This window comes from Alosa pseudoharengus, unplaced genomic scaffold (assembly GCF_046254945.1).
Source record: "Alosa pseudoharengus isolate Yale_2024_CS ecotype anadromous, Long Island Sound unplaced genomic scaffold, YU_APseudo_1.1 YU_APseudo_1.1_scf_6, whole genome shotgun sequence".
In the NCBI taxonomy this organism is placed as follows: domain Eukaryota; kingdom Metazoa; phylum Chordata; class Actinopteri; order Clupeiformes; family Clupeidae; genus Alosa; species Alosa pseudoharengus.
This window is the reverse complement of record NW_027468848.1, coordinates 22,308,367-22,322,740: the sequence shown is the minus strand read 5'-3', so window position 1 is coordinate 22,322,740 and position 14,374 is coordinate 22,308,367. Positions and strand designations below refer to the sequence as shown.

The 14,374-nt window shown below is 49.2% G+C and overlaps 1 protein-coding gene across 1 annotated transcript in view; it reads right to left on the bottom strand.

Annotated features, from left to right (window-relative positions):
* Positions 1–1,448: 1,448 nt before the first annotated feature.
* The window catches only part of LOC143106125 (uncharacterized), a 48,157-nt gene continuing 35,231 nt past the window's right edge, over positions 1,449–14,374 (bottom strand). Inside the window, exons 6-9 of the mRNA XM_076270316.1 lie at positions 13,623–13,781; positions 11,422–11,569; positions 8,757–8,891; positions 1,449–2,631 (exon numbers count right to left, since the gene is read on the bottom strand). Of these exons, the coding sequence (XP_076126431.1) occupies positions 1,841–2,631; positions 8,757–8,891; positions 11,422–11,569; positions 13,623–13,781 (1,233 nt within the window). The 3' untranslated portion in view covers positions 1,449–1,840. The remainder of the gene's footprint in view (positions 2,632–8,756; positions 8,892–11,421; positions 11,570–13,622; positions 13,782–14,374) is intronic.

The following is a 14,374-nucleotide window of genomic DNA, read 5'->3' as shown; positions in this document are numbered from 1 at the left end:
GAAAATAAAAGCTTTCTCTTTTTCTTTCCAAAGCTCAGAGTGTGCCACGGGCTGAGAGAGAACGACTTCAGTCGCCCTTTCGCTTTTGCCGTCTTATCTTATCTCTTCTTTCCCTCCCTCCCTCCCTCTTCCGTCTCTTTCTTGTTTTTGCCACCCAGGCCGCCGGGAAGACAAACGCAGCCGGGTGACTAATGCCTCCCACGACTACTTTTGTCTTGACAGCATGAGGCGAGTGGGGGGGGTTGTGAGTTGGGGTGCTGCTGGGGGGTTAGAGGAGGAGACCCACAGAAGCAGCAGGATGAGAAAAGGAAGAGGGAGAGCAGGGGGGGGGGGTCAGGATGAGGAAGAGAGACGGGGAACAGGAGGAGGAAGAGGAGGAAAGAGGGAGAAAGAGAGGGAACAGGAGGAGGAAGAGGAGGACAGGAGATGGAGGGAGTAAGGGAGTGAGAGCGATGTTCTGCCGGGGGGATCCAGCTGGATCACCTGAAAACAGCAGGGGAAGGATGAGCTCCCACCTGCTGTGTCACTCAAAACCAGCGCTGCCACAGATGGGGCTGCCGCACCGCCCGACAGCACCACCCTACACCGCCCCGCACAACAAAGCCCAGCACAGCGCACGTATTTGCCACATCCACCACACAACACTCTGCAGGGCACCACACAGGATCACACCTCACCAGACATGCACCTCCAATCACTCAGCAACCAATCACTCATCAGAGACAACACAACTTCTCATAGGAGGGAATGCTGTTTATCCATGTACTACATGCCCTGATTACACCAGATGAACCTGAACCTTTACGGTCCTGTATTAAGTACCATGACATGAACACATAAAAGAATCAGACTGGATGATTGAGCAATATTTGCATTTACATTGAAGGACACAGCCTTTTGATTGGCAGTCTGGTGAGGGCCACATACTTGAGTCTCAGGTTCAGGTCATAAGTCAAGGGCACATTTCTGACAGGTTTACCCACCGTGACACAGACTCACACCCCACACACACACACATTTCCTCTTTAATTGCAAAATATAAAGATTCTCTTGACCCCACTTTAAAATGTCAGACTAAGAAAAACACACAAAAGCTACAGCACTTAGAGCTACACTTTTTTTTTGCCATTTTTCCATTAAAAGGGCAATTTAATCAGTCAAAACACACACACACACATAGCACACACACATACACAGCACAGCACACACTTTAGAAACCTATAAAAATGTGAGTTTTGCCAGTGGATTCTCTTGACAGCCCTGACTGCCAGAACTAAACTGTTAAAAATGTGGCACCTGTGGTCTGAACACGGCGGGTCTGAGGAGAGGCAGTAAAACCCAGGGACAGGTGCCTACATTACCCTCCCCTCCACACACACACACGCTCCACCACCACCCCCACACTACCATGTACCCCAAAAAGCCCTCTCTGGTCCTCAGATTCCCTTCAGCCGTCCGCTCTCGTAGTGAATGCACCGCTGGAGCTATAGAAGCTGATGAAAGCAGACGTGGACTTTGCTTGACACCGAAAAAACATGCCCTCCCTAAGTGCTTTTCATTTTCTCCAGCTCCTCTCTCTCTCTTTCTCTCTCTACATCCACCTCTCTCTCCATCTCTCTCTCTCACTGTCTGCTCAGCCTGTGCTGAGAGTGTTTTCTAGTCACTGCATTAACCCAGAAGTCTCTCTCTCCTTCACTCTCGCTCCTTCTCTCTCTCTCCCTTTCTCGCCCCAGTTCTCTGGGTTGCCTCACTACCCCCTGCTGCTCTCTCTCTCTCTCTCTCTCTCTCTCTCTCTCTCTCTCTCTCCAGATGACTCGGCGTTCTAGCATTAGCCCCAGCGCTAGCTCTGCCACTCTGGCCTGCCTGAGAGCTCCATGGGGGGGAGCTTGCGCGGCGCGCTCCTGGCTGGCCTCTGGATGACCCCGGTGGGCTGCGCGGGAGAGCGCTGGGGGCCCGTGTCTGCTGTCATGTCCATGGACAGGGCTTTCTTCAGAGCCCTCTGCTTGGCGCTGGCGGTCAGTGGAGCGGGCTGCCTGCCACTGACTACTTTATCTGACCCTTCACTGCCCCTGCGTCCGACGGAACGCGCCCGCTCTTGTCTGTCGGACGTGGAGGACTGGACAGGCACAGGTGTCCCCCCATGCTTCTCTGGACTGCTGTCTTGTTGTTCTAAGCTGCAGTTCTCTTGCTGTTCCACGCTGGTCTCCTGTTGTTCCAACATTCTGGATGGGAGTCCTAGACCCACATGTTGTTCTAAGCTCCCCTCTTGACACTCTTGTTCCCCAAGACTCCTCCCCTTTGGTGTCTGACCCCTCTCCTGCTCCCCAGAACCCCTCCTTCCTGCATCCCCACTCCGCCTTGGCCCCTCGGACCCTCTCCCAGATCCATCGAGACCCCTCGCCGGCCATTCGGACCCCCTCCTGGGCCCCTGGGAGCCCCCAGCCGGCCTCCGGGCCCTCCTTTCCTGCCTCTCCAGCCTCAGGCCGCTCAGCAGCTCCAGGGCCTGCTCCTGCTCCAGCCTCAGGTCCTGCAGCCGCCCGGCCGCCCGCTCCCGCCGCTGACCGCACTCGCCCAGGACGTGCTCCACGGCCGCCAGGAACTCCTCGCCGTAGCGCGACAGCGCCTCCGCTCCTGTGGGGGCACACAGTAGAAGATGTTTGCCCGAACCTGATGGGACCCGATGGGTTCGGTTGGGTTCGGGCTTAATTTCTAGCATTTCACACGGGCTCGGGCCGGTAGGCTAAATGAGTGGTCAGGTGATGCGTTTCGATTAGCTGCGAGAAAGATGCAAAAATGGATGCTGAGGAGGTGAAACGGAGGCTGGCCTTTTAGTTGCACCGGCAAAGAAAGCAAAGTCTGAGGTGTAGAAAAGTTTTGCCATGTGCATAATGAGAATGAGCTGGAGTGGGTTAGCCTATGTAAAATCCAAAGGATGAAAAACATTCTGCAGAACGACAGGGATGTTGATCAAAGCTTGTCCACACCTGCCAGTGCCCAGGATTAACCTACAATAACATTGTTTGTTACAGCAACAAAACCCAACCCTGCAAAGGTGAAACAAATGGTTACGGAGAACTCTTACAGCTTTCGCTGTAAAGACATTAGGCCTTTTAATATCGTAAATGGCGAGGGGTTTGAAGAGCTGGCGCAAGAACTAATTTTAGGTTGTATCAGCGATTTCAGGCCCAAAAAAGGCCCAAACATAAATGATCATATTTGTCTAATCTTTCCTAACGATCCGCTAGCTGTCTGCCCCATAAGCAGGCCGTCAAAAAACTGCGTCTCTGTAGGCAGCCTAGGCTCTGAGATCTGTACACAAAAACAATTGCTACCAACAAGGGTTGGCAACCCACTCAAAGGCAAAATAAAGTATTTCAACCAATAACCGACGAGATGCGCATTTAGGAGAGTTTTAATTGCACGGGAGGGAGGGGGAGGGAGTAGTGAGCTAGCTCTCTGTTTTGTTTGAACATCAACAGAAGTGACGTATCCCCGCTATCGCTGATACAACCTTTAATGCCGGGGCTGCTTATGGGAGGGTTCCTGCAAACTTCAGAGTGCTGAGATGTTATGATGTTACAGAGGACTTTTTTATTTCTTTGTTCCAACTATCAGGTGGCCTAGCTTAAGTTAGTCATGAATAAATTATGTAAAATAATGTATAAATGATTCTTGACAAAAAGCAAAAGAGCTGCGTGCATGTGGACATTTGAATAATGTCGGGTTGTAAACATGTTCGGGCTTTTAAAAAGCTGTCAGTCTCGGATTCGGGCTGATTTCTGTCAGGCTCGGACCTTGTCGGGCCTAACTTTTAAGGCCTGATTACAGCTCTACCACACAGCACAGCACAACACAAGAGACGGCTGGCTGAAAAGAGGAAACGGCCAGGTTATCAGCATCAGTAGCATTAGCGTTAACGGATGCACGTTACAGATTCCTTCAAGCCTGGGAGTGTTCACACGAGCCGTGCAACAAAAGCGCTTTTGTTTCCTTCTGATTAATTTGTTTAAGAGCATTATATGAGCATTTGGCTCCCGCTTCCAGAGCCGGATTAGGATCTCCAGATAAACCATAAAAAATATTTGATGTTTGATTTTACTGTCCCGAGTTAATGTTTGAGCGCTCCGGGCATCGCTGCAGGGCGCTACCCGCCACTACTCTGCCACAGCCTTTCACAACATCAACTTGACTGTAATGCGCAGAGAACTAAACAAGTTCAAGCGTGGCAGAAAACAGATATGTTAACGGAGAGAGAAAGAGAAAGAGAGAAAGAGAGAGAGAGAGAGACACACACACAGTTAAGATTTACATCTGACTTTCTCAGGGAGGTTGGCTGGATTGATGGTGTGAATGTCAGGGGTGCGACCCGCGCATGGCATGTGAGTTAGGAGTGTTTTCTGATGTGGCACGGAATGTGTCAGGCAGGGCTGTAAATTGTAGGACCTGGTGGAATCAGCCAGCCAGGGAGGCGGGTGTGGCGGGGGGGGGGGCCTCACTCGGCCTCAGACGCCTCCGGCGGGAAATGCTCACTGTCGCTGCATGTAAACATGCACCATCAAGCTCCCACTCAAATTCACACACAAACACATACATATAGTTTATAAATACATACAGTACATACACATATATGCAACACAATCAACTTTTATGATTTATACAAACATGTTAAAACAAAAGTCACATGTCTTTCACACATGCACACAAGTACATACTGTATATAAAAGTATATTTCCATGCATGCACACATACACACACGGTGTTGCCTGGAAGCCCCAGACCCTTTGACCCAGGCCACACCTGAGCTGGAGCCAGAAGACAGGAGCTGACAGGCGCTCGCTCTGGACAAGCCTGCCTGTATGTGGGTCGGGGTCTCCAGGGTCCCCCAAAGCAGGTCAGACCTCCGTATACACCCCCACCCTACACCCACACCCAGAGAATACCGAACCAGTGTGTGTGTGTGTGTGTGTGTGTGTGTGTGTGTGTGTGTGTGTGTGTGTGTGTGTGTGTGTGTGTGTGTGTGCGGGGGGGGGGGGGGGGGTTGCGGGTGTCTCTCCCCCTTTTGGACACTGTGACATGGAGACGTACGAAGATACGTCAGGTGAGACAAAGGGCTACAGAGCTGTCAGATAAGAAAGGCCAACAAAAGCCAATCACGGGGCTCAGAAGAATCATCCCCCCTCGTCGATGGCGCACAACGAGTCGAGCGACACACACAGACACACACACACACACACACACACACACACACAAACACACACAGACAGAGCGATAGCAGGTGCTCGTGGTTAGGAGATGAAAGGCGGCAAAGGGCCCCGGTATTATCTCATTACGAAACAAATTGCTTTGCACCCTGGTACTGTGGTATCAGACGAGAAGGTTCAGGGAGATAAGCAGTGGCGGCTGCAACAGTGGCAGCATGGCTTTTGGAGATCGTCAAGACGCCGACACGTAACAAAAGGAATACTCCATTGCCTCATAAATGGAGAACAAAGAACCAAGACGTCTTACGGTTTCATAAAAAAATAAAAATCTAGGGAGATATGATTATACAGGTCGCTGATTGTAATTTCAAAACTGAAACGAAACTGAACAGAAGCAGAATGCCTTCAAGGACTGAGGTATTTGAAATGAGTTGAGGAATACCGGGTGTGTCCTTGTGACATTTAGGTTAATTTCACTCCTGTCATTAATGACATTCATATGATCAGATATGAGAATTTCAAACATTAAATATCATGTTATCATAGTAAGTAATAATGGCCACTGGGGCTTATAAAAAGGGGGCTTATATATATATATAATATGGAAGCAGATGAAAATGGTCTATGCAAAATGCAAAGATAAGTAAAAACACCTTCAGCTATTACAGCACGATTGCTATCTGTGTGCTAACACACACACACACACACACACACACACACACACACAGCCATAAAACCTCAGGCATTCCAGCCGTGCTTGTGTAAATATTTAGCATGGGGCGGCTCCGGGCGGTGAAAAAGTGGAGCGGAGCGGCCGAGCGCGTGCGTCTGCGTCTGTGGGAGGGGAGGCCTGGCACGGTCAGCCCCACGCTGGCACACTGGGCACCGGTGGAACACACCAGCACCAGGGCGCCTCAAAGGAAGGCCTCAGCCGCTGTGGTTGCACTTGAGATGGGACCACACACACACACACACCCACAAACACACACATATACACACACACACCATTTTCTCTATGCCTTACACACAGCAGGCTCACTCACTCTCTCACACATCACGGTCTCTCCCTTCAAGCACACATAGGCCCACTCACACACACACCACACCCATACCCACACACAAACAACTCAAAGACACACACATGCACACCCACATACCCATACCCACTCACCCACACACACACTTACACACACACATACACACACACAAATAGACCTTCTTAACCCCCCCCCCCCCCCAACACACACACACACACACACCTGAGAGGCTAAGCCACCTATGGAAATGTGGAACAGTGGGGCAGGCAGGCTGTTTGGGTTGGCCAGCCCTGTCTCTATCTGGGGGAGTAAAGGGAGCTGGAGGGACCAAGACCAAGACCAAGCAAGGTGAGGAGGAAACATGCCGTGTGTGTGTGTTTGTGTGTTTGTGTGTGTGTGTGTGTGTGCACACACATCTGGGGGTTGGGAGTTGGGAGTTGGGGGGTGGGTGGGAGTTTTGGGCGCGATAGCCGAGGAGTGTTTGACCAGTGTCCGAGGATCGTAATCAGTTCAATGGATGACTTCCACAATCACCTTTCATTTTTTTTGTAAGAGAGATAGAGAGAAAGAGAGCGAGACACTGCCATTAAACGTGTCTTGATAAGAAGAGAAGAGAAAGACTCTTCTAAGACCCTTCCCTGAAGCTTCTAAAATCTCCCCTTCTCAAGAGCGACAAGAAGAGTATAAAAGCATATGAATATGATACTGAAAAGGAAGGAAGAATGATATAGTATCTCCTTTGTCAATGCAGCCATATATGGCATTTGATTACTGGCCCAGCATTTGAAAAGGAACCACAGATCCTTATGTTGTGCTGCATCATGGTATGTGAAGACAGCCTCACCTACGGAACACAGTCACACAGATACAGGCTGGAATTTGTGTTCTGCTCTGCTCTGCATTATACTCTTGGGGATAATGAGAGAGAAACAAGCACTCACGCCTGGCTTAGACAGAGGCCAGTGGCCTCCGCCTCGTATGTCTGGGGCTGAGGGGGGACAGCTGTGACAGGTGCAGCCCCACTACCCCCACCCCTCACACCAACCTTACTGGCCCCTCCATAACTACCCCCACCCCTCGCACCAACCTTACTGCCCCCTCCATAACGCCCCCCACCCCTCGCACCAACCTTACTGCCCCCTCCATAACTACCCCCACCCCTCGCACCAACCTTACTGCCCCCTCCATAACTACCCCCAGCCCTTGAGTGCCACAGAGCAGTGCACAGGGTCAGACTCATTATTCTCATACTCCCCCTGTCCTCACCCCTCCTCTCCTATCAGCTACTCTTCCCCTCTCTTCACCCTCCTTTCCTCTCTTCTCTTCTCAATCCTTTTTCTGTTGTCCTTTCTTAACTCTTCTCTTTCTCTCTCTCTCTCTCTCTCTCTCTCTCTCTCCTCTCTCTCTCTCTCTCTCTCTCTCTCTCTCCAGTGTGAGGCAGCAGGCCTGGTGATTAGTGGGTGATGTCAGCTCCTCAGTATGCCGTCTCCATAGCCACCTCTCCTCCTCCTCTCTCCTCGGAGCGCCTAATCAGAGCAGGGTGGCGCTGGTCTCGCCCGCTGCTGGCTGGGAGGTCTGGGCTCAGCTCCATGGCTGTCAGGCGGGCATCAGGGCACACCGCCGGCCCCTCCACCACCACCACCGCCGCCGGTATCAGCGCTGGTGCCAACCGTTCCAGCGGTGCCACCTTTCACCACAGTACACGCGCCCGTATGTGTGTGTGTGTGTGTGTGTGTGTGTGTGTGAGTGTGTGTGTGTGTGTGTGTGTGTGTATGTAGCTTGAGAAAACCACACAGGACTCTTGAAGCAGCGCCAGGCTCCTCAGACTTTTACAGGCGCACTACATCACCCCACACCCCGTTAGCGTTCAGCCGGGAGTGTATGAGTGTATGTGTGTGTGTGTGTGTGTGTGTGTGTGTGTATGTGTGTGTGTGTGTGTCTGTGTGTGTGTCTGTGTGTGTGTGTGTGTGTGTGTGTGTGTGTGTGTGTGTGTGTGTGTGTGTGTGTGTGTGGATTGCACACGCTTGCACAGGTTTCCCCTCAGCTGAAAAATGTTTCCCCTTTACTGAAGGAAAGAAAAAAACGGATGGAAAAGAAAAGAAAAGAAAAACTGAAATGTGTCCTAGTGGAATCTAGGGTGGAATTCCAGCAACAGAAAAAGACGTGCAGGGTAGGACAGGACAGGACATCTCAGGAGAGGCACAGACTGGCTTTGCATTTGCATGTTAGTGTGCTTTTTACACCCAACAACTGACAAGAACTGAAGACCGATGTCTGTGCAGGAAAAAAATAAAGGTGAATATGTCTGTTATAGAGCCAAATGCTTCTGACATGAGCATAGCCCATACTGACACAATGAGGGATATTAAAACTTACAGCATAAAAAGACTGAAAAAAAAGAGAGGGAGAGGAGGAGAGAGAGAAAGAGAGAAAGAGAGAGAGAGAGAGAGAGAGAGAGAGAGCATGATTCAAAGAAACAAAGCGAGAGCGCCCAACAGACAAGCGGTGATCTATCTACCTCGGCTCTTTGAAGGGTCGAGGGCCTCCACCGCCTCCTGGATGCACATGGCGTTGCTCTTGAAGGCTGTCAGGAAGTGGCGGAGCGCCTCCTCAGACGCCGAGCTCCGCAAATCAGCATAACATGAAAGCACATCTGGAGGAGAGAGAGGGAGAGAGAGAGAGGGAGGGAGGGAGAGGACACACCCAAGCAATACAGTCAGACATATAGTCATCCGCACCATCAAAGCGCTGTGGAGGAGTGAGACAAAAACAGAGGAAAAAAATAAACAAAAAAGCAATTCTTCAGGTAAAATATTCAAGACCCAGGGGATAGAGAACTGCACACACACACACACATGTACATGCACGCACATCACACGCCCGAGATGCAGATGTGAGGCAAGGGAGAAGGGAACAAAAAAAAAAAAAAACAGAGACAGTCATGTTGGGGGGAACGAGGACGAGGCGGGTGCCGAGGAATTTTCACGGAGTGTGTGTGTGTGTAGGCAGAGCCCTCTGTTGCGTTCACAAAGCGTGAAGTTGCACTCAGTCACTGTGAAGATCTGCTTTGCCACCCCCCCAGAAGTGGAGTGTGTTATGTATTCTGTGTGCACACGCGTGTTCATGTGGGTAAACACACACACACACACACACACACTCACTGGAACACACACACACACACCAACTCGAGAGAATACTTGAAGTGTGACATGTTTTACACTACTAAGATGAGTTCTTTTAAGCCTGCAGGTCATGAACAACGAACAGAATATTCTCATGCTCCAATTAGGATGCGTGTATACTGTGTGTGTGTCTGTATGCATGTGTGTGTGTGTGTGTGTGTGTGTGCGCGTGCGTGTCTGCATGTGTGTGTTTGAATGAGTTTGGGTGTATGTGTATGTGTGAATTCATTTTTGTGTGTTTGTGAGTGTGTGTCTCCATGCATTGAAAGTGTATCTGATGTTGAGATGGAACCTACACTGAGAAAGGGCTGATGACATCATATAGGCAGGAAAGGGGGGTGTTTGGTGTGTGTGTGTGTGGGGGGGGGGGGTCACCAAGCTTTGAGCTTTAATGAGCCTCCATGGGTACCATTGCCAGAGGAATGTTCCCACTGCTTGCGCACACACACACACACACACACACACACACACACACACACACACACACACACACACACACGGGCTGCAAGATGGCTGTTACACGGTACTGCTTCACGCGCCTCAGTTCGCCTGCCAAGCCGCCCGGTTCTCAGACGCTCTCGCTGCTCGACCCTGATTCCTCCCAGCATCCTCTGCAGCTGTGGACTGATGTGAGCAGGTGGAGCGAAGGGGGTGCGGCATTAGGAGAGAGAGAGAGTGCGCGAGTGTGGCGGGGTGGGGGGACTTCATGACCGCTGTGCGGTGGACCAGGGGCTCACTGTAAATCTCCCCATCCCAGAGCCTAATCGCTGTGTCCCTGCACCCTATTTGCTTCCAAGGGGGTCGGGAAATCCCCCTCTGACAATGCCCACTATTCACAGCACCTCCAGCCAATGCTACATAGCACCAAATAATAAAAAAAATACCCGCTATATGATCAGCGAAATGATAACATTCAACGTCATGTAGCATACGTCAAACAATACCTCAAGTAATCTCATGCACTGTACATCTGACCTCATAAATCATGAGGCTCTTGAGGGGAAAATAACTGAGCATCTGATGAACTAGTCTTGGAAATAAAACCAAGAAAAACACAAATAAACGAAACCATACATTCAGTGAAATCAGCCCATATAGAAAAACACAGACTAGATAACTGATATTAAAGGAATTATCCGGAGTAAAATGCACTTTAGATCGATTTACGGATGATTGGGGGTACATACGTTGAGTTGACATCAAAATCATGTCATTCGGATGTGTTTTGAGAAAGTTCGATTGTACCGTTTCCATACAACTTCATTTCAATTTCGAAAGAAATACTGGACTATGTTTTTTTATTTTTTTTAAACGGCGACAAAATTGTGAATTTCCAGAGCGTGTTACAACACACTAAGCAATAAGACTCCTACAGCAAAGATGGCAACATTTCCGGAAAGGTACTGGCTTGATGAAATTAATTCTGGACTCTCTATTCGACCACATAAAGACCTCGGGATACTTCGGTTTGGCTTTAGGGACCCTCTACTCACTACCACGTAAGTGTTATGTTGTTTGGAACTGTAGAAGAGGTATAAAAATAGCGTTTTGTAGCGGCGACATTGAAATGCCCTGCTCACTTCCAGGCTACGAGTTGTGACTGAAAACGGTACAATCGAACTTTCTCAAAACACATCTGAATGACATGATTTTGATGTCAACTCAACGTATGTACCCCCAATTATCCGTAAATCAATCTAAAGTGCATTTTACTCCGGATAATTCCTTTAACAGACAAATATATCAAAATCATATATTCCCTCAAATCAGCAAGAGACAAACACCTGGCTTCCACCTTTGTGCCCTTGAGCCAAGGCACTTATCCCCAAGTTGCTCTGAGGAGACTGGCCCTTGTAGTAACTGGCATATGTAGGTCACTTTGGTCAGTTTGGATGAAAGTGGTAGCCAAATGAATAAGTAAATAAGTACGTAAACACTAGATAACTAATATCAACAGCCGTTAGACTTATCGCTTCATAATGCTGCGGTTGTGTGCGGTACCTTGCAGTGGGACACACAGACTGTGTGTGACGCTGTCCTGGAAGGCCTGGTAGGATCGGCGCACGCCTTGAATGAGCTCCTCTGTGTAGGTGACCTGCAGGCTGTACAGGCTTCTGTGGAACTCCAGCTCGGCTTGCAGAGCCTCCACCTGGGGCCAAACACACACACGCAGACACACAGACACACAGACACACAGACACACACACACACAAACACACACATACACACACACAAGGCCCTCAGTTAATACAGAAGAGTCAACAAGCACAGCAAGTAATACAAACACATCAACAAGCTCTCAGTCAAAAACGCTGACAATTAAAATGTATCAACAAGCTCTTAGTCAACTTCTGACAACTGATACAAATAAATAAACACTCTTTCACCACACACACGAAATACAGGTCACTAATACAGAACAGCCGTGCTATTGTTTGGGAATAACTCGTCGGATTTATTTGCATAGAAAAGTGTGTTTCACAGCTTCCAGTCAATGTTTGCCATTGACTGTACACAGATGGGGAAAGATACACTTCCCTCCCGGCAATACACAACGGAACCCAAGGACGCCTCTGGTGTACTGCCTTGCAAAACTATGCGCATAACTTACAGAACATCAGCTGCACGGAACCGACTCGCCCACCAAAACTGCCCCCAAGCTGAACGCAGTGGACTCCACAAACACTTGTGACCAAAAGAGAAGTACAATGCATCAATATGATATAACCATTAACCTCTCCCAAGGGTGCACACTCGGGCTTCTGACATGAAGACACATCACTTAATAAAAAACGGGCACTGTGCAGTGTTCGACAACACCCTGTGAGCCGCTCCAAGTAAGAGGTTGCGTTATGAGGTGGCTACATGAGAGCTGATCATCTCATTTTGAGGCTGGAAACAGAGGCCTTTAAAAATGCATTATGGCCCCCATAACGGCAGGCTGGTACGGCGCCTGCGGTAGGATCGCAGGGCCTGGCTGCAGTGCGGCGTCACAACAAGTGTTGCATAAATCATCTTGTTGAGCCTGGCAGGCCAATGGTGGGTCATGAATGATTGATGCTCCCCCATAGTACCTCTCACCCCATTCAACTCCAACTCTCCATTTCTTTCTTTCTTTCTTTCTTTCCCTCCCTCCCTCCCCATCTCTCTCTCTCTCTTTTCCTCTCTTTCTCTCTCTCTCTCTCTCTTTTCAATTCCTAATGCATGGCCTGGGCTTTCTCGTGAAATAACAGCTTTCGATGACCCTCCAGGCATGTGGGGGGGGGGGGGGGTGTAGGGAGAGGAGGGGAGGGGAGGGAGGGTTAGTTATTCCTGTATGAAATATTGATCGATATTGATGGACTATTACTACACACAACATCCTGTGGGCAGAGCGAGGCAGCTGGAGCGGAGTGGAGTGTTGGATCCCGGGGCGGCGGCACCAGCCACGGCCTCTCACAGCTGATGTGTTTTTAATGTGCGCACGTCTGATGGACTGATATCAAAGCAGCTTTGTGCTTTGGAGAAATTCTCTTTTCCAAAAAGCTTAGTGAGATATAAATAAGAGATGGATAAATCTATCAATGTATGAGGCGAGAAAAGTCTCAATGTGTGAGTTTCTCTGTGCTCTTTGCATCCCATGAGCCATTCATCTGACTGATTTCAAAGTTGGCGAGTATATTGCATTAGTGAGTGAAGCATCAAGTGTAAAGCTGTTTGGATATTAAACACAAAAGACATTCAAAGACAACATTGTGCAACTTCAAAACAGTGACAACTGACTGCGCGGTGTGCCTACAGACATGAAAACATTCAGCGGATCTTCACCTCAACAATTATGGCACCCAACACTAGCATGGACATGTTTGTATGGGCACCATGCTATTGCCATGAAATACTGCATCAGTATATCACCACAGTGAGTTATGTCCTCTGAATTAGTCTGTGAAGAAGTTAGCAAGTTAGCAAGTTATCACGTGAGTCAGTACAGTAATGCAAGTGAGCATAGATTGACTGACTGAGAAAAAAGAGTGAATAGTGACTAATTAATAAAGTCACTTAGTATGGACTGGGTCAGAATGATGCATTACTGTATGTGGTCTGCATGCATGTACTTATCTCTCTCTCTGTGCGTGCGTGTGGTCTCCATGCATGTATTTCTCTGTGTGTGTGTGTGTGTATATGTGTATGTATGTGTGCGTGTGTGTGTGTGTCAGACCCACCTGCTGCAGGGCCATGAGCTGTGCGTGGTTGGAGGCTCGGCACAGTGCCTCGGCAGCCCTCCTGGCCCGCTGCTGAGGGGCCCCTCGGGGAAAGGCCGGCAGAGACGCCAGCACCTCCTCTGGCCTCAGCTCCAGGCTCACCTGCTGCTCCGAGCCCACCTGTAAAACACACACACACACACACACACACACACACACACACACACACACTGAGAAGGGAGGTGGGCTGCGTGACAGAAAAAGTACACGAGAAAGAGGGAGACAGAGAGGTAGAAAGAGAGAGGGGGGGCATAAGAGAGAGAGGGAGAGGGGGAGAGAGAGAGAAAGAGAGAGAGAACTACCACAAAGAAAAAGAAAAACATGTGACAGATTCACATGGAGCCAGTGGCCTGTGACTGCTCATACCTTCCCAAACTCAAAACATGCCAGCGCTCACAAAAGCCCCAGCGGCTAAGCGCACAGACTGCTGAGCCGGCCCCCGCACACACCTGGGGGAGCATTTCAAGGCTTTATGGATGAGTGGTTACAGGCGGCGCAGACCCAGAGGGTGGGTAGGGTTGTGTGTGTGTGTGTCTGTGTGTGTATATGTGGCTTTCATATATATATATATATATATATGTATGTGTGTGTGTGTATATGTGGGTTTCATATATGTGTGTGTGTGTGTGTGTATATGTGGCTTTCATATATAGAGATATATATATATATATATATATATATATATATATATATATATATATATATATATATAT